Raw genomic sequence first — 18,355 nt, forward strand, 5'->3', positions numbered from 1 at the left:
TAGTTGTCTTTGAAATCTCTAAATTTGTCACGATTGTATATTTAGAAGAAAAAGACTAGTAAGTTGAACTTCATTGGAACTGAAGCATTGTTGTTTTCTGATTGAAAGAATCAGCTAGTTTCCTCTTGAACTGCAGCTAGGTTTTAATTTGCTCCTAGGAGCTAATGTAGTTTTCAAATAGAAACTTTAAGCGCGGAAGAAAAATGTGTTAATACCAAATGAGCTGTATCCCAGCAGTGTTCCACATACTTGAAAAAGATGGACTCTCCCAGTTGTAAACAGTTTCTAGATCCTTGTCCTATACACCAGTGTAAACTTGATAAACTGACTGCTATACATGTATTAGTATGAGATGAGTAAATATCTTTGATTTGTATATGTGATATTTTCTACTTTAAAAGTCACTAAAATACCCACGTTGTATTTTGTTTCTGCTGGTAAGTATAACAAGAGTTGGCTGGGGAGTTCATACTTAGCATGAACATCTCCAAGCTTTGCTTGGAAGAGTGGAATAGAGTCAGCAGCTGAGGACAGGAGTCAAGTCTGGATAGGGCTTCTGGTGTCTTTGAAGAGCCTTTGGTCCCAACTGTTTTTTGCAGAAAGGTGGAAATAGTCTTTGAAAGACAAGTGTAGTTGGGAGCGTGGGGGAAGACATGCAGAACAGCTTTTTCTGTCTACCAATATTTCATTTAATTCCTGGATCTACTTATCTCAAGCAATGCTAATCAATGGCAGCTCACCTTTTCTTTGACGCATGCAAAAGATCTGGTAATACTTTTTTTTTTAAGGACAATTGTGTAAAGTTGATGTGGATGATGGAAGGTAGTGGAGATTTGGAAACTACTTCATCCTGTCACTTCTGGGGTTTCCCTTTAAGATTTCTCAGTGGTTTTCTAGTAAAGAGAAAATAAAGATAATTCAGAGAATAGGAAATGTGGCCAGAAAACAGGAGGCTTGAAGAAGCTCTTAAAGGAATCGAACATGATAAGCTATGAAGAGGATGCCAAAGTGGTACCTGAATTATTTATGACCTGTGAGATGGGAAAGTTAGGCCGGTGTTGGAAGGAAGTAGAAATTATTTGAAGTTTGTTGTGTTGTATAACATTTGGAAGAATCATTGTTTGGGGTGTTTTGAGCTAGGTATTAACATTAATAACTAATTTTTTTGTCAGAAAGAGATGGTCTAAGTAGAGCATACATCATTGACAGACTTTATTGCAGGGATCTGCCTTTTCCAGGGAAGATGCTGAAGTCTCTTTTTTTTTTTTTCCTTGAACCATATCCAAATCAGGCATCTGCTTTTCCCTAGTGGAATATTTGGTCCTTGTCTAATATGCCATTTAGAGATTTCATGCAGGTGAGATCTGATGAGGCCTTGCATCATTTTCATTACTTTTGTTGTGCCTGAATGTGTAGCCCAGGTTTCAGGCATTCTTCTGGCTTTGTTTCTTTGTGTGTGCATCTGTACTGTACAGTGGTATCCATTCCCTTCCCATTTCAAATGACTTTTTAGGAAGTCTGCAGTAAAATCACTATTAGAGCACTTCTCTCAGTAGCTTCAGTTCTCTGTTAACACATGAGGTTACCTCCTTATACTGCTGGGCCTGAGTATTTTGTGAACTTCTACTGCAACGTTGGCTTGCTTAACCTATGCCTTTAAAACCAGTTTCCTTCAAGAAGGCAAGTTCATAACAGGACTACTCTTTCAGAATTTGAAAGTTTGATTGTTCAGTTAATTTCTGTGTAGAATAATTACAGTGTCTTACATTAATCAAGTCAAACAAAGCCTTGTATTATTGGTGCAAAAATAGTCTTTAACAAGATTTTTAAAAAGGCATGTATTGTACAAGCTTCTTAGCTATGATTCAGGTAGTATCATCTGGGAGTTTTCAGCCCAACGTGTCTAAATTTTTATATTGCTGCTAATTTTTAAAACTGAAGATTCATTTTAATAAATATTACCTGCCTTTTAGCAAAATTATGCAGAAGTGAAACAAATAAGAGTGTATATTTTATTTGTGTATATAATTTATATATAAAACTAGTCTTAATCTATTTTCTTATTCATTTCTCCTTCATTTTTAAAATCAGTTTTCAGTTTCAGAAAATTCTTGGGGAAAAAAAAAAGTCAACCAGGTTTGGAAAGAGCTGAATAAACCATGCCCTCCTTTACCATATTGAAAATGGCTTAGCATGTCATTTTTTTTTAACACCATTGTAATTTTCCAGATTGTAATGGAAGTGAAAGCTGTATAGTTGTTTAAAATAGATGATCTCCCCTTTTCCACCCACACACATACTTGATTTTTTGCAGGAAGTAAGGTCCCTGGAGTAGGCAGGAAGTAAGTACTGTCACCATCAGTGGCTTTAGACAGATGATTGATGTGCCTAGTAGTGACCATTCTGGCTTTGTCCTAGCATAAATGTTTAGGCTCATGCTTAACCTTAATCATACTACAGGTCCTGCTAAAGTGAAATGGAATTATTAGCATATTTAATACTCTTTTGGCTCATTGCTTTAGTCCTCAGAACTCCTCATGATCAAATTTCATGTATTCAATATATTCTTGCAGAACAAGGTCTTGAGTGACCATTAATACTAAGTAACATGAACGGTAAAACTTAAGACAAATTTCATTTTTGTGTGGCTGGGAGGGAGGACAAATATGTTGGTATAAACTGGTGAAGCTGATGTAGTTGCATTGGCGTAAATTCAGAATTTGGCACGGGGCGGCGATGCAAGTAAAGCTGTATTGTACTTCTGTGGTTTTGGTTCACAGAGGTTTGTGCGAACTTAGGTAGCTGGTGCACACATGGGACATCATCAAAGAGCCCAACCAGAAAGTCAGAGCTTGGATTTGGAGTGCCATACAGCTATACATTTAGAAGCATGTTGTTATAGTGAGGCAAGCAAAGCATCCTTTCATTAAAACAGGTAACTACAGTTTATTTTCAACGTTTGTTTTATATATGCAGTCTAGTAAATATAAATGCGTTTTAGACAATTGATATTTTCATTATTCTTGAATGTTTATACTACTTGCAAAGGACTGGAAGAGGGTCCTCCTGTAAATTGCTGAGTTCAGACTACCACTACTATTGGATCATATAATTTTCTTTTTTAATCTACCCTTTTTTGTTTACTGTGGATTTGGATGGCTATTCTATATCTTCACTTAACCAATACCAAACTACCTTTTTAAAGTAACTCAAAAAATATTTTCAGCCTAAATTTATTCATAACTAGTTTTTCCTTAATTTTTAGTATGTCAGGATTGTCCTTAGCTTAAACAGACTCTTCCTCCTCCTGTTCTCTTCCCTGTTCACAGATTGTTTTGCTACGGTAAACAAATGGAACTTTCCTGTTACAACACAGTTGCTCCATTCCCTTGAACAATACAAAAAGGATTTCCACTGCAGCTGTTGTACTTGAATTTAACTTGTTTTTTTCACCCACAGTAAAAAAACCAAAAAAAGTATGCTATTGGAAGTATCTCTAAGAAATTAATAAATAAAATTAAAATGTAACTTTTTCATATTTGCATCACACTATCAGTTTAAAGTCCTTAAACAGATGCAGTGGGGTCCTGTTTTTTTCCTTGTGAGTTTAGAACTGAAGCTTCTGTTATTAGCAGAAACATGACCTTATGTCTTGTATTATTGAATTTCATCCCTTTTCTATTAATGCAGTCCATAAGGTTGAGCAATTCTTTCTATATAATATCCTTAGCAATCTTGACAGTACGTCCCAACTTTGTCTTCAGGAAATTTCATCAGCATGTTGCCTTGTGCCAAGTTCATTAATGAACTTGTTAAGCAAAAGCTGTCCCAAACAGATCACAGAAAAGCTTCCCTTGAGCCTGTGCCTCCCTGTACAAATCATCTTGCGTTTTATGTTTTCTAACATCTTATCAAATATATATGTGGTGGAAAAAAAAAAAAGGCGCTAGGTATTTTATAGAGCAATTTAACAATCCTTATTCATGTCAATTGTCCCACTGGAGTTATTTTGGTAAAGCTGGCAGAATCCATTTTATTATCTCCGTTCCTAGATAGAAGATCTTTTTTCTGTTGAAGTGCAGATCGTTCTGTTAGACCAAACAAATAGGTAATAGCTAAAATTAACATTTTAAAATAAATTAAGTACTTCAAATGAATTGTAAAAGCAACTCACTTTCTCATATATGCCTTTGGTTTATGTATTTCTGTATGAAAGTTAATAACTGGTTTTGTATTGGAACTTATGAAATTCTTTTTGGCAAAACCCATGATGTGTCACCCTACTGTGTGCATCGTAATTAAACTGGAGGGTTCTGTTCCTTAATAAATAAAAGAGTAAGAGATGGGATTAATAGCTAATCATATTCAGATCACCAGTGTCAACAGCATTGTCCCCAACAGAAAAGTGAAGCGGTTCTATAACAGGAGATAGAACTAGGTAAACATCAGTTCATCATGTGACAGTTGCTGTCCTTGTTGGCAGTCTCCCAGAAGAGCATCATACAGGCTCACAATTCAACATCTAAAGATAGAAATGGTATAAGGCTAATAGTAATGAAGGCCAACATGCAGCTGCTAAGGTAGAGTTCTAAATCATGCAACATGGCTGCCTTGATACATGAGAATCAGTTACTTAAAACCTTTCACAATGGTCAAAATGTGTTATTAAATAATTGAGTATCACATAAAATCCTGTCTGCAATCAGTAATCTGGAAAAGAAATTATGCAAAAAAATCAAGTGACTGAAATTAGTCATATGAAGCACCCTGGTTATTTGAAGACTGTAGGGGAGGTTTTTTGTTTGGGTTTTTGTTGTTTTGTGGTTTTTTTTTTCACTTGTAAAATGAGGTTTTAAGCACCTAACAAATTCTTCATTGAACTTAAAATATCTTGCTCAGTTGTAACTCTTGTCAGAAGTCATACTTGCAATAGAAGATACATTGCAAATGAAACAGGTGTTAACGACTAAGTTTGTTTCATCTAAAGTAAAGATGGTTAGTTGTGGAAGAGAATGTCTTGCAAGTAGTACATTTAAAAGCAAACATGTTTTGTTTGCAGGGGCCGGGGGGAGGGGCTGTGTGTAATGGGGAGAGGGGAACCAGCCTGAATTTCACTCTTTAGTCTCTCAGACTAAGAGTGTAAATTTAATTGGCGAACAGATATGAAATACTCTAGAGGTCAAATTCATTCTTTTGAAAAGAGCTATGATAAATCTAACAACATAGATATTGTGAAAGGTTAGAAAAGCCATTAAAATATAATTTACACTAATAAAAGTAGTTAGCTTGCATTAGTTAGTTCAAATATTCAAAATAAGCAAGAAAAATATAATGAATCAAACCAGAATATGTAGCCAAGGTAACAGACTTAAGTTTAAACTCTCAAATGAATATTGTTTAACAGCTTATAAATACAGATAAACACTTATTTACGCAATCAGGATAAACCTGATTAATTTTAAATGGCTTCTAAGAGTAACTGTTTTCATGCATGTGCCAGAACTGATAAGAAAATTAATTCTAATTGGTAGATCTGTACAGAATTTGATTTGTATGTGTATAGTACGTAAAAATCTGAACTGATAAAGAGTAGATAGTTCATCATGTTACTTAAGCTGGTCCCAAAATAGCACTTTCCTTTTTTGGGAGAGTTAGGTTTGCAGCTGTTGTCTCTATCTGTTGTCTCTGAAGAAAATTTTAACATTAAGTGTTGCTGACGTCAATTTTTTTCTTTTTTTTACAGCTGATGTGGGCTTTGCCCCTGGCAGAAGTTATTTGGTTCTAGCTCTGAGTTTGGAAGAAGTTGGTATATAGATTTTCCCCTAACTTTCAATTGATGTGTTTAGCTTTAGTGGGAGTAATACTATCACTTAAACCATGTTGTCGTCTCAAGGAGTTTTGCTACATCCATATGGAGTGCCAATGATTCTGCCGGCAGCACCATACTTCGCTGGACTTGTTCAGGTAATGCAAGGCCGCTTCCAACAAGCAACTTAACTCTAGTGCACTTAGAGTAATAATTGGAATTTTTATGGTTGAGAAAGCAAACACTTTTAATACAGGCAAAAGCTTTCATGTAGTCAGTGAGAAGACAGTAGGAAATCAAAAAGATGGATCACCCTAATCTGTGTATTGACATCTCTCATGGCTGAATAAATGGTGTAGTTGAGCTATATTTGCTTGTATTGATTTGTCTGCTGTTTAACATTCATGCCTTTGCTTCACGAGGTTGACCACAGGGCAGAGGATTTGCTATCCATTCTAGGTTTCTGAGGGAGTCAGCATTCCCACGGCAGATCACAAGACAAAGTAACTTACCATGATGTGTTTAGGTTAAGTGTTTTAGCACAGCGAATATGAATAGTGTTAAATATGCATTAATTCATATGTTAGTCATCACACTGGAAAAGGGTTTGTGTTTTTATGTGTATAGAAATATATCACCTTCACAAAATATTTAAATACATCGTGTTAATTCTTTTGAGCCCTGGAAATGTAAGATCTTGCTTCAGGGAGAGAACTCTGTATTTTAGAAGTTAACTGGCAATTACTAGATTTAGTTATTGTGTTGTATGTTTTTTATTTTAATATATTTTAGTGAAAAAGTGATACTACTGAATTTTCTGCTGTTAGTCAGAATTTTGAATTCATCATGTAGACACAAATTAAGCAAAAAGTATTCTGTTGTTTACAGTATTAGAAGACTTTAAGAAAGAATTCAAGTAACATTTCCCAGTATTGACAAAATTAAAAAAACAGTGTACCCTATAAAAGGCAGTAGTTAGATATTATACGTTAACAGGGTTAAGAGAGAGACGCATGTATTTTGGCATTTCTGCGTCATGCTAGTAGTCAGTCAAGCTAACTGAGGAGGAGAGGTAAATTTTCATTATGCTTCGTTATCACAACAGCAACAGCTGGTGCAGAGGGGCAGTCACAGCGTGGAACAGGGTTTTTTCTGTATAGGTCCATTCAGCAATTGAGGACGGTGAGTTGCATTCTTCACTTCAGGCTTACTATCAGGCATGTCTAAAATAGAAACGTAGCATTGCACAGTGGCCATTGTCAGGTATTGAAAAACTGCGTTGCCTGTGACATGCAAGCTGTTGCTGTTTTCTTTATGCACTGACACACGGTAGCACACTTGAAGACATCAAGCAGGCCTTCGTATCCATTAGAATTTGGGGGTGAAGGTCAGATGCTAGAGCTCCGTCAGACCCTGTGCCATCCTGTCCAATAAATAATTACAAGCAAATCGTGCCTTTCACTCTATGCTGATTGATGTTGAAATTGCTTTTGAAAGTTCTCATAAGTTCCTGTTATAGATTAAGTGCCGGTGTAGGAAAAATAACTGCACCCAACTGAAATGGGTGAATGTAATCAGGTTTAATGGACTCGAGAGCTTGTTGGGAATTAAATAACTATTGATTTGTTGGAAAGTTGCTGTCATTACAAAATGCCACTCTGGACGCATTATCCAAGCAAATAGATTACAAGAAAGCGCCCTTTGAAAATTCAGGATGCCTTACTTCAAATCTTTTTTCTTTTCTTTCTTTCCTTAGAAAGATATATCCAGGCCTATGCTACTCCATTAGCATAGGTCTAAAATAGTCAAGCAATAAGAATTGTTCTACAAAAAAATAGGTATGTTTACAGGTACAGTTGAAAAATGTTCTTCATATGGATACTTCTCTAGTCTCTCCTCTTCTCTCCTCTCCCTAATATCATACCTGAAAACTGCATTTTAAACCCAAAACAAACATTTGAGTTATTTTCTTAGTGGGTGAACTACAACATTAAATGGTTTAACCACTTTCTCACCCCCAGTTTTTATCTGCCTTTGCAGTATCTGTAGTCAGCTTATGATAGAATACTTATCGTTTGTCTCTTACAGTAAACCTAAGTATCCAAAATAAATAATGCAGAGGACACTTGACAGGCATATTTATATCATCCTTTTCTAAGCAGTACCTACATAATGTTCAAAACTTTGATGGAAATTTTCATTAAAAATATGCCTTGATAAACTGATTATGCAAATGTTTTTACTGAGTTGCAGGTTGAGAGCCACAAACCTAAAGTATTTTCAAATACAATGCTGTTTTAACGTTTTAGAGGCTTATAAGATGGCAATTTATTTATTTGCATGGATTTTTACAGAAAGTAAATGTATTTCTGCTTAGGGATTCCCCATGATTTCCAGTTGCATATGAAGAGAATGTGGAGATTGCCTAGAGATTTGGGGGACTGTTTTGTTTTTTTCGTACTTGGTGTTGCATGGTTGAGCAAGAGATTGCTCAGATCTCTGTGGAGGACTGTTATTCATCAGGGGTTCTGCACCTTCAAGTGCGGTATTTTATTTTATTTTATGCTGTGTATGTGCAGCCTTTTCTAGCCTCTGCTCCTAAATTTATCGGTAGACTCTACCATACATCCTCTGCTTGCTTTTGTCAAACCCTCTTGTTAGAGAGTACTGGAATGTGTCAAACTCAGGATCAACAAAAAAAGGCAGATACTGTGGATGCATCTCTAGAAACACTTTAGATAAACAGCTATGTATATTTTCCCAATTGCATGTATTATTCTATTAAGATGATTTGTATTCCTCTTGGTGAGATCATACGTTTGGGGTGATGAAAAATGGAATGCATTATGTTCTTGGGGAGAGAACATAGCTGTTCAGAGTTACAGAAGTGTCAAAATGTATCAAATTATGTGAAAGTTATACTTGCAAACTTAGTTTTATTTTCCAATAAATATACCTGTAAAAAACTTATTAGAATGATAGTATTATTATTGCCTATGATTTCTTAACACATTTTTTAATGAGAAAAATAAAATATCTTTTCTGCTCCCTTCTTTCTCATGAGTGAAACTGTAGGAGGAAAAAAAAAATCACGTGAAAGTACAAATGATGCATAAATATCATTATGCCTCGTGTGGGTGGGGAGATGTTTTCTGACTTGGCACAAAGATGTACTGGCAGCTTCACAGGCTGCCACGGTTGCACTGCCGTGAGGACCAAAGCAGGTACTGCAGTCCCACAGCTGCATATGCTGTGGGCTTTGTGTCAACACCTACTTGGTGCCAAAACTATAGTGCTGTTTCTCCTGGCAGGTGAGATTAAAAAAAAAGCCATAGAAGATTAAGTGGCAGTCCAGTAAAAAGACTTCGTATCTGGCCCTTGGTTTGTATCGCAGTTTGGTATTTGATTCCCATAGGGGAAACCTTTTGTCCAAATAAGGAGTGAAGTCAATAGGGTCTGACTCATGAAAAAGGTCTGTCTGCATTGGCTGGGATCTGGGACCACTGCTCGACTGTCAGGACGCGTGGGTGTGTGCTACTGTACAGTCTTACATGTTCTCAGAATAAACATGTGAAACAAAGTTCTGTTTACCATTCAAATTACAAAGTGCAGCATCAAAAATACTATTTTGCAATTCATAGAGGAGTAGAATGCTTTGTAGAAGAGTTAAGTTCAATGTCTCCATATTATCGCCATCTTTCATGGCTTTGAGTATTTTAGGTACATAAAATCTTCGCACTTTCTCTGGGTAGTTGGAATTTTAGGATTATGATAAAATATTTTGAAAACATAAGTGCAATATATGACATCTTAATGGTGGATACTAAATTATTTATTATGTGACTGGTTTAGGTGGCTTAATTTCCATTTAGCAGAGAAAGAGGAGTTCATAAGCATTATTGTAAAAATGACTAAAGCTACTTAGACATTTCAGTAAATGACTGGAAAATTCTAAATAGAGAGAATGCTGTTTAATACAAAATGCTCCACTTAAATTCTAAGATTAAAAAGATATTTTTTTTTCTGCATGTGGTCAGTATTTTTTAAAGTATGCTTTTATTTTAGCACAGTGACCAGAAAAACTCCGAGTTCTGAGGTTTTAAGCTTATGTTCATTGTTAAAGACTTCAGCCAGCTAAACTATAACCTTTTAATCTGCTTTTTTGCTTACTTATTTCTGTGGTGGTAAAGAGGGGTAGAAGAAGAGTAAGAAATAGATGGCTGTTGATTAATAATGTGGCAATTACCATATTTTTGAGTACATCATTCTAAAGCTGAAATTATTCTTAAGATATTTTCGTTATATATGTGCATCTGATTTTCCTTAACTGGTTAACAGTGTGTTTGCCTGACAACTGGAAAAGTGGTAATCTGGAGACAGTTCCATTTTATTTTAGGGCTAAGTGTGAGAATTGCCTAGAATATGCTGTGAAGAGTAGTGGTGCAGGCTTTTTCACATTTCCCATCTTTACTTGTCTGTAAAATCCTTGTCTTAGTGCTGTTGGGGGAAGCGCTGGCAGTGAATACATTCACGGTCTTGTAGATGCTGGTGTGTTAGGCTACTTGTAAAACCACACTCACTTTCTGATAGTCCAGTGTTGGAAAATGTTATGGTTATGTTGTGTTTACATAAAAAAGGCTTTTGAAATTTAGAAGTTTTTATTTGCATAATGCATTTGAAATAGAAATCAATAGAAATGGTGAGAGCTTTTTGTTCTTCCCACGTCATGTGGTGAACGAAGCGGTGTGCAGTTGTTTCAGTCATTTTTAGATTATGATACTGTGGAACACAGTGCATAGTTTCTGTTTACATTGGCTCAACTGCCTATCTGAAATGCAGTAAGTAGGTGATTTACCTTAGATGCAGATTATTCCGGCTTGATTGTGTTATTCTGTCTTTGCAAGTGATCACATCTTCTATTACTAGTACTGTACTCCCAGTGCTTTGTGAGTGCTGGACTAACGTTTCTTACTACTGCAGTCACTTTTGTTCTGTTTTTGAGAAAGTACATCTAAAATTTCTTCTTTCTCTCAGTCTGAGTCGCAAAGTTTTTCTCCCTTCTGTATCAAAAGTGCTTTTTAATAGGAGATGTGAGGTGGTGGCGGTAGTGATGGATGTGGTCTGTATTACTTTGTTTACAAAAATTGTCAGTTATCAATGTTTAAACCTCTGAAAATACAACTTCAGATTTTTTTTTTTTGGATACATGGATTGAGCATGTTGTCAATATGCATTCACTGTGAAACCTATCACATGCTCAAGAGGCTACAGGCAGCTTGAAAGTAATTTTGCGACTGCAAGAGTTTATTTTCTTTTAACATGCCTTTTTTTCTTGCTAATAAGTGCAGATATATAATACCTGGTGAGTGAATTTGCAGGGGAGGAGATGGTGCGGGCAATGGTACAGTATGTCTTTCCCACTGATGAAAAAGTCTTATGTAGCGAGAAGGATAGCCTTTCAAAATAGTTGTGGTTTGACTAAGAAACAAGTGGTCATTTTCTCCTCCCATCTGCATAATTTGGTCTTACTAGACTTTATTGCAGAAATCAGTGAGTAACATAATTTGAATGAGTCAGGCAATTGTTACATTACCTCTTATTCTGTCAGCTCGGCCAATGTTGTGTCAGGGCTTCTTTCTGAGCTCAGTAAAAGAGCAAAAGATTTCACGTGATACCAGACACAGAAATTTTTCCTGTCCCACTTTTGTGTATAATATCAGTAATAGTGGATTTTAGACATTATGGTATATAATTACGGTCACTAACTGTTAGATAATACACTTCAGCGTTTTATTAAGGCTGCAGCTTGTTCAGTGTTTTTCGAGTGGAATAAATAAAAGGATATTTAAGTTTGTATGAACAGAACAGTTTCTGTAGATAGAATAACTTTCATCAGGACAGGTTCTATTAATTTGTCCCCTAAATAAGGAAAAACATTTCAGATCTGGATTCTGTGCAAAATCAGATTATTTCATTTGGCTTCCCTAGCTAGAAGCCACCAAGCTGATACAGCTGTTTCCAAGGATCTGGAATTTCAGCTGATTTCCTCCCCCCTCCCACTCATGCATAAACATAATCATCAGTAATAAAAATTCCCATGGCCAGATTATACTAGGAGATACAACTTTGAAGTTCTGTTGCTTTCTGTAGAGTGATACACAACCAATATTAAAATATGCTTGTTTTATCTAAGTATAGAGTAATTATTTTTATGGAGTTGTCTTGAATATTTTACCTCTTCATCCTCGGATAAGTTATCTTGTGTTATGTGAGCTGAAGTTAGGAACCCAGTTAAAATACATCTTTTGTCTTATTTAGTCTGTTTGCCTGCTTGCATTTTTAAACTGAAGTATGCAGGTAACTTTTCTCCAACCTGCTTTCAAAGAGGGTGTTGTAAATGCATATGAAACATCTGTTTCAAGAGACCAGGTCATGGAAGAATTATGGCAAGGACATCATAATTTAAACTATAGATACTTTCAGCTGAAGTAATTGGGGATTGCATTTTAACTGTTCTATTACTAGGTGAGAGTGATGGAATCACACCTGGCTAAATATTTGCCAGCTAGATATCACACCTCTCTTAAATGTATGAGCATGAGAAGGGTTCACATTTAATTTGAAAAATTTTGGAGTTTTTTTAGTATAGTGACAAGTCATGATCATTTAAATAGATAATAGTATTTTGATCCAGGTAAATTTTCTGAGTCAGAGTTTCCGTTGGAGTCCCATGAGATTCAGGTTATTGTGGAGTATGGTAAATTCTGATGCAATTTACACATTGTGTTCCTTCTGTTCCTCTAGTGGCCAGAGATACCAGAGCTGGATAGCTTGGAGGATGACTTAATCCTCTTTAACTGGGATGATTTTATTAAATCAATAAAGAATGTCTTTATTTTTTCATCTATGTACTGGTTTTTTGCTGATCAAGCTGAGGAAAATGTAAAAGTCCCTTGCCTTATGTATTCAAGAGTAAGAATGGCTCATATTCTGCCTTTTAAATTTTTGTTAGAGGCCTTTGAATTAAATAAAACAAATTGTACGTTTCAAAGAAATAGTATTCAGACTTTATTGGAAAGTGCCCGTAAGTAAAAGCAACTTCCTTCTTATTAGGATAAATCTAAAAATACTTATAAAGCAGTGAACTGATCTGAACTATGGTGATTTTTTTGTTTGTTTGTTTGTTTTGTGTGAATTCTGAGATTAAAAATCTGGTGAAATTATCATTACCCCAGTGTTTTTTATGTTGTAGAGCTAGAAGTATGTTTTTGTTATGTCTCTGTACTTACCTTGCCGTATTATTTCAAAAGCATGAAATGCCCTCCTATATGCTATCTAGTAAAATTAGAGAGTAGTGGAGGAGAAGATGGTAGGTTGTTTATCTAATGGTTTACTATGATAAATATCTATGACACCTTACTTCTTCTGTAATGTTTGACTATCTAGGAAATACAGTGATATGTGTCTCCAGCCATTTTAGACAGGTAAATTGCAAAACATCTAACCCAGGTGAGAGTGGTTGCCAAAATGTAAATACAAAGATTTCTCGTCTGAGACTGAGAAAGGAAAAAAAAAAAGAAAAAGGGAATTTCCAAACTTTTTACTTGTCTTCCATCCAAGATAAAAGTCCTAGAAATATATTGTCAGAACATAGGTGAGAATTCCAAAGAGTGAAGAACAACTTCAAACAAACACACACATCCAAAAACCTGTCAGGCTTCTTAAAAGATATAACCATGTAGTTGGTCAAAAACAAGAAAGATGACATTTATTTGAGAAATAAAATTTGACTAGTGGTGAGGGAAAGCAGGTCCTCCTGCATCTGTACATAATAATACAAAATGAATCATGCTTTTTCTTTTTTCCCTACTAGCCTCAGTGTGGTGCTGACTTTTAGTGAAACAGTAAACTTGAAGTCCTTCCTTACTCCCTAGAGTAAGTGTGGCTCAGGTAATTAGGCTCAGTTGGATGCTGAATGTGAGGACTTAACATGGGTCCTGCTTCAGTTATCTGGAAGGAAGTTTGAAGGTGTAAACCTCACTATGCAAAATGGTTCCTTATTCTCAAAGCGTTGGATATGTATTTTATGTCTACAGGGTGGGTGTTTTACTTTATTTTTAGAAGAGTGGGTGTAGTGCTTGACCAACTTTTTTTTTTTTCTTTTATTTCTTTGACATCTGTGCAAAAAGAGATTAGAGACAAGTGTTTAATATTTTGAGAAATACAGAAAAACATACTTCTAATGAAATAAGCTCACATTTGGTAGGTCTTCTTTCTCTTTGACTTGCAATTGTTCTGAAAAACATTATCTGAATAGTTTTTTTAAAAGATAATTTATATTTCCCAACATTTGAGGTGGAGAAAGTTAACCTCTACCGCTGTATTTCAGTGCTCTGTTAGAATGAAAATATTTTAACTTCAATTATTAAAAAAACCCAAAACATAAATATGATTTACAGCCATCAAAAAACAGGATGGAAGAAGATGCTGATTGCTTATATACAGAATAAAATACAAATTCTGAAGAAACTATGAAGACAGTGTAACAGTCTGAACAAGGTTTTATTCTATAAAACACAAACCATACTTGAAAAGGTCTGCTACTCAGTATCTTAAGTAATTTATATTTTGTTATGCATAGGTAATAACTAATTAGTACTAAGTGGTTTTTAAGTTTGCGGTACTTGGAAACTGTCCTATATTGGAAAGCTGTCTATTCAGGTACAAGTCCCAGAGCATGGTTTCACTACTCGATGTCCGTTCCAATGAATGTCACTTCCAGGAATGCAGCCATGTTTTCTACCATGTCCTGAGACAGAACAAGAAAAAGAGCAATCTAGTGTGTTCTGTTGTGACAAGTCATGCAAGAGTCTGTTCTGAGATGGACACGGCAAAGACAGCACAAGGTTTCCTTTCACTAGAGGGAAATTAAGGGTAATTGGAGCACACACTTCTGGAACACAGGAATAAATTACACGTTTGATTATTACTTTTTTTAAAATCTTGTGTCTAGACATTGTCATGATTTAACCCCAATCAGTGATCTAGGCAGCACACAGCTGCTCACAAACCTCTCCTCTGCCCCAGTGGAATGGGAAAGAGAATTGGAGGAAAAGGTGGCACAGACACACAGCTGAACCCTTTTTCTTTTTCTGTTTTTCTGGTGTTAAAGTGTCTGAAACAAGAATAAAAGGAACTTGAAATCTTGAAAATATCTAAACCTGTCTATGACCAAATCATAAAATTAAAAATCTAGCTTTTATGTTCTCTTTGTCTTCTCTTTCAATTTATGACAAATGTATCCATGTCACTTTTTACTATCTAGATACAGTGAGGAGGATCTAAGCAGTTATCACTAGTTGGATCCAGTAACAGAGGATTTAAGGCTAACTGGAACACAGCAGCTGGGGTTAGGCTCAGTTCTCCTTAAAAGATCAGCCACTCTTTGCTATATTGTTCTTCTTACTTGATTTTTCCCCTTTCAAATCAGTTCTTATGTTTGCCATTCATTATTTTAAAAGTCTGCGATTGGAACTACACAATCATTTCTGCAGGTTTGTTTATCCGTAATCTTAAATATGATTGAAGGAAAGGATTGTGTGTAAGGATTTACTTCTAAAGGTTACCTAAAACTGGTGATGATTCAAAGAATTTTTACCAAACTAATCATTCTGTAAGGCAACAAATAGATGGATGGTTGTCATTGCATTGGTCAGTGTGTCCTGGGAAACTGTCTTTGCTGGCTCCTGTGGGGACTTATTTCGTAGGCACAAGTTGGTAAAACACACTTGAGCCTTTTGAACACTGCTGTTACAGGAAATTGCATAAATCCATTGCAGGATGGTGAGTACCATTTTTAACTGACATACCGTGCTGGTTTGACTGAAGTGAGTACATGGTCTTTTTATTGCAGAAATGACTGTTATGATTTTTATGCCTTCCTCCATGAAGGAACAGTTAAAATCAGGCATAGGGAAACGTAACAGATGTTCATACACATTTCCCATCTGAAAATGCCTTCCACTGGCCAAGACGATTGTTAGGCACAATTAAGCCCAGTATATACATCCTGTACTGTAAGCCAAGTCTGCTGAGTATGTTCCCAGAAGGGAAGCACAGATTTGGAAAGAAGAGAGTTTATATGAACTTTCGTCTGCAGTAGATTTTTGAGAGTCACTGTGTGAAAAACGTAAGGAGACCTGACTGACATCTCATTTCTGAATGGCATTTGGTATTATGTTGTCTACTGACTTTACAAGGCATAATATCACAAGGTTTTTATCTTCCACATTTAGTCTAATTGTCACTGTAATCAGCTTCATGATGGCATCTCTTCACGATGACTACAGGGATGTATGCGAGTTACTTTTTGATTTCAGAGGTGTACTGGTAGTGAAGGGAGAAAGGCACTGCAGACTTTTAAAATCATGTATCACATGCTGATGCAGAGTGGGATTTGTCATTTGCAGTGATATGATAGCATATACTGTTGAAAAAAGATGCTGAGAACGAAATACTCATATTTTGTGATACGTATTGTACCTGGGCACATTGTAGTTGGCTGTTCTGGAAAATGATGCCTTCCTAGTATCTCAGAGAATTGCAGTGATTGACGATTTTCGTTGTATCAGAATATCATACAGACCCTTTGAACATGTGTTGACCTAAAACTGTCAGTGAGTATTTGATATCTGTAGTCTTTTGTAGTTTTACTTTTTTTTTTTTTTTTGAGGTGGGAGGAACGATACTCAAAAATGCAAGACAGACATTGCTTTTCTGTTGTGTTATGCCTGTCTTTTAATGATGTAAAAAGATTTGTGACAGGTCTGTAAAAAAAAATATGTAAGTTGCTGGGCAGTCAGTAAGTCTTTTCACTGAAATATGCAAGAGAACTCTAAAATCTGTCTGCTATTCCAGTCTTATTTTTCTGTAATAAGACACGGGTCTGCCAATACTGATTCTCTGTTTTTATTTTGCTTTAGTTCTCCGTATAATGTTTTTGTTAAATTCCACTTCGTATGGATATAAGTAGGGTTTAGTATCTCTTGTTATCTTTACTCATGGCAGAAATGGGGAAAAAATTGGCTTGTTGTCTCATGTGCAGATGATGTTACATGGTTACTTGTGTTTCATAAAAGCAAGAAAGTGAGACTTTTCTGGCTTTCTGAAAAATATGCTTTGTTCTTATGAGAGTGAATGTTTTAAGTATCTGTTACTCCTTGAACTGGTGGACTTCTGAGGAGTACCTATAACATTCCTGGCCCTGTGTGGCCTTTACGTGTGCCTAAAAATGGTTCTGTGCATGCTAACTCATGTGGTGCCTGTCTCTTTATTTCTGGTACTTGTCCACAAGAAATAACTGTCTTGCCTAAGTGTCTGTGAAACGTACTTTTTATATGCGCTTCTGTGGTCATCTTGAGGCCACTATATTCCTGTTGGAAGGTCTCTGGCTGCAAATTTCTTTTGCATTATTATTGGTTGCTTCTCACAGAACCGCACAAAATTTCTTAAGTGTTACAACAATTAAACAAGTGTTGTAACTATTAAAGCAGTTTTAAGTTCCTCTAGCAGAATAATAGCAAAATGCTGAGAAAGGTACTTTTATTCTCTTTGTTCCAATAAGAAGTGGGAGCTCAAGAAGGGAAGAGGTAGTCCTGTAATTTTTTGGTGAATCTTATTTAGAATGGCAAAGATTTCAAAATATTAGTAAATGTCTAGTATTGTGCTTCTGGAGAGAAGGGACGACATTTTGTTTTACATTTTCAGTTTGCTAGTTTAACTCATTGCAGAGGCTTTCCTCTCCTGAGTTCTAGAAGTTACAATCAAGTACCCGAAACACTTCAGTAGTTCTGGGTCAGAGCCAGACTCTGTAATTGTTTAAGCCCATGTTTCACAGGGGTTTTTTTTTGTTTTTTTGTTTGTTTCTGAGCACCACTTCTTTTCTGACAGAGAGAATAGTCTGCCCAGTGATACATTTTTCTTGATAACATTCTGTAAGACTGTTGTGGTAATATTACAGTTTTTAGCCCATGGTTCTCACTTTCTGTATTCTGTATGCCTCTGTTATTTCTCTCACCTTATTGCTTTAGCAGTGGGGTTTTTTTATATAACTTGGAACACTTCCCTGTTACTAGAATGGCATAACTTTTTCTTGAATTTTACTAATTAACATTATCTTCTGAGCATCATCCTTCAGTTCCATGGCCAAAAAAAACCCAAAAAAAACCCCACCAAAAACCTCCCAAAAAAACCCCCAAAAAACAACCCAAACATGATACGGTGTCCACAGCATAAAAATAGATCGTGAGTTGGTAATTGGACACCTTCAGAAACAGATCCAAGACATATTTTTAGGGGGCACTGTATACTAGCAAGCATTTAAAGTATTTGTGGAAGTATGTCTTGAGAGTGGTGAATGTTAGCTCATGAGGTGATTCTCAAGTGTGCTATCTAAAATGCTGTCCATTTCACTACTAGCTCCCTAACCTGATGATTAAAGAATAATTTGTGGATAAACTCTATACTGATACTATTGATCTATTAATATTT

General features: G+C 35.8%; 1 protein-coding gene across 1 annotated transcript in view; it reads left to right on the top strand.

Annotated features, from left to right (window-relative positions):
- Positions 1-2,777: 2,777 nt before the first annotated feature.
- The window catches only part of LOC104509712 (RNA binding protein fox-1 homolog 1-like), a gene marked incomplete at its 3' end in the record, with an annotated part of 122,407 nt that continues 106,829 nt past the window's right edge, over positions 2,778-18,355 (top strand). Inside the window, exons 1-2 of the mRNA XM_010151748.1 lie at positions 2,778-2,935; positions 5,744-5,964. Of these exons, the coding sequence (XP_010150050.1) occupies positions 5,878-5,964 (87 nt within the window). The remainder of the gene's footprint in view (positions 2,936-5,743; positions 5,965-18,355) is intronic.

Source organism: Eurypyga helias, unplaced genomic scaffold (genome assembly GCF_000690775.1).
Source record: "Eurypyga helias isolate BGI_N326 unplaced genomic scaffold, ASM69077v1 scaffold4895, whole genome shotgun sequence".
Lineage (NCBI taxonomy): Eukaryota > Metazoa > Chordata > Aves > Eurypygiformes > Eurypygidae > Eurypyga > Eurypyga helias.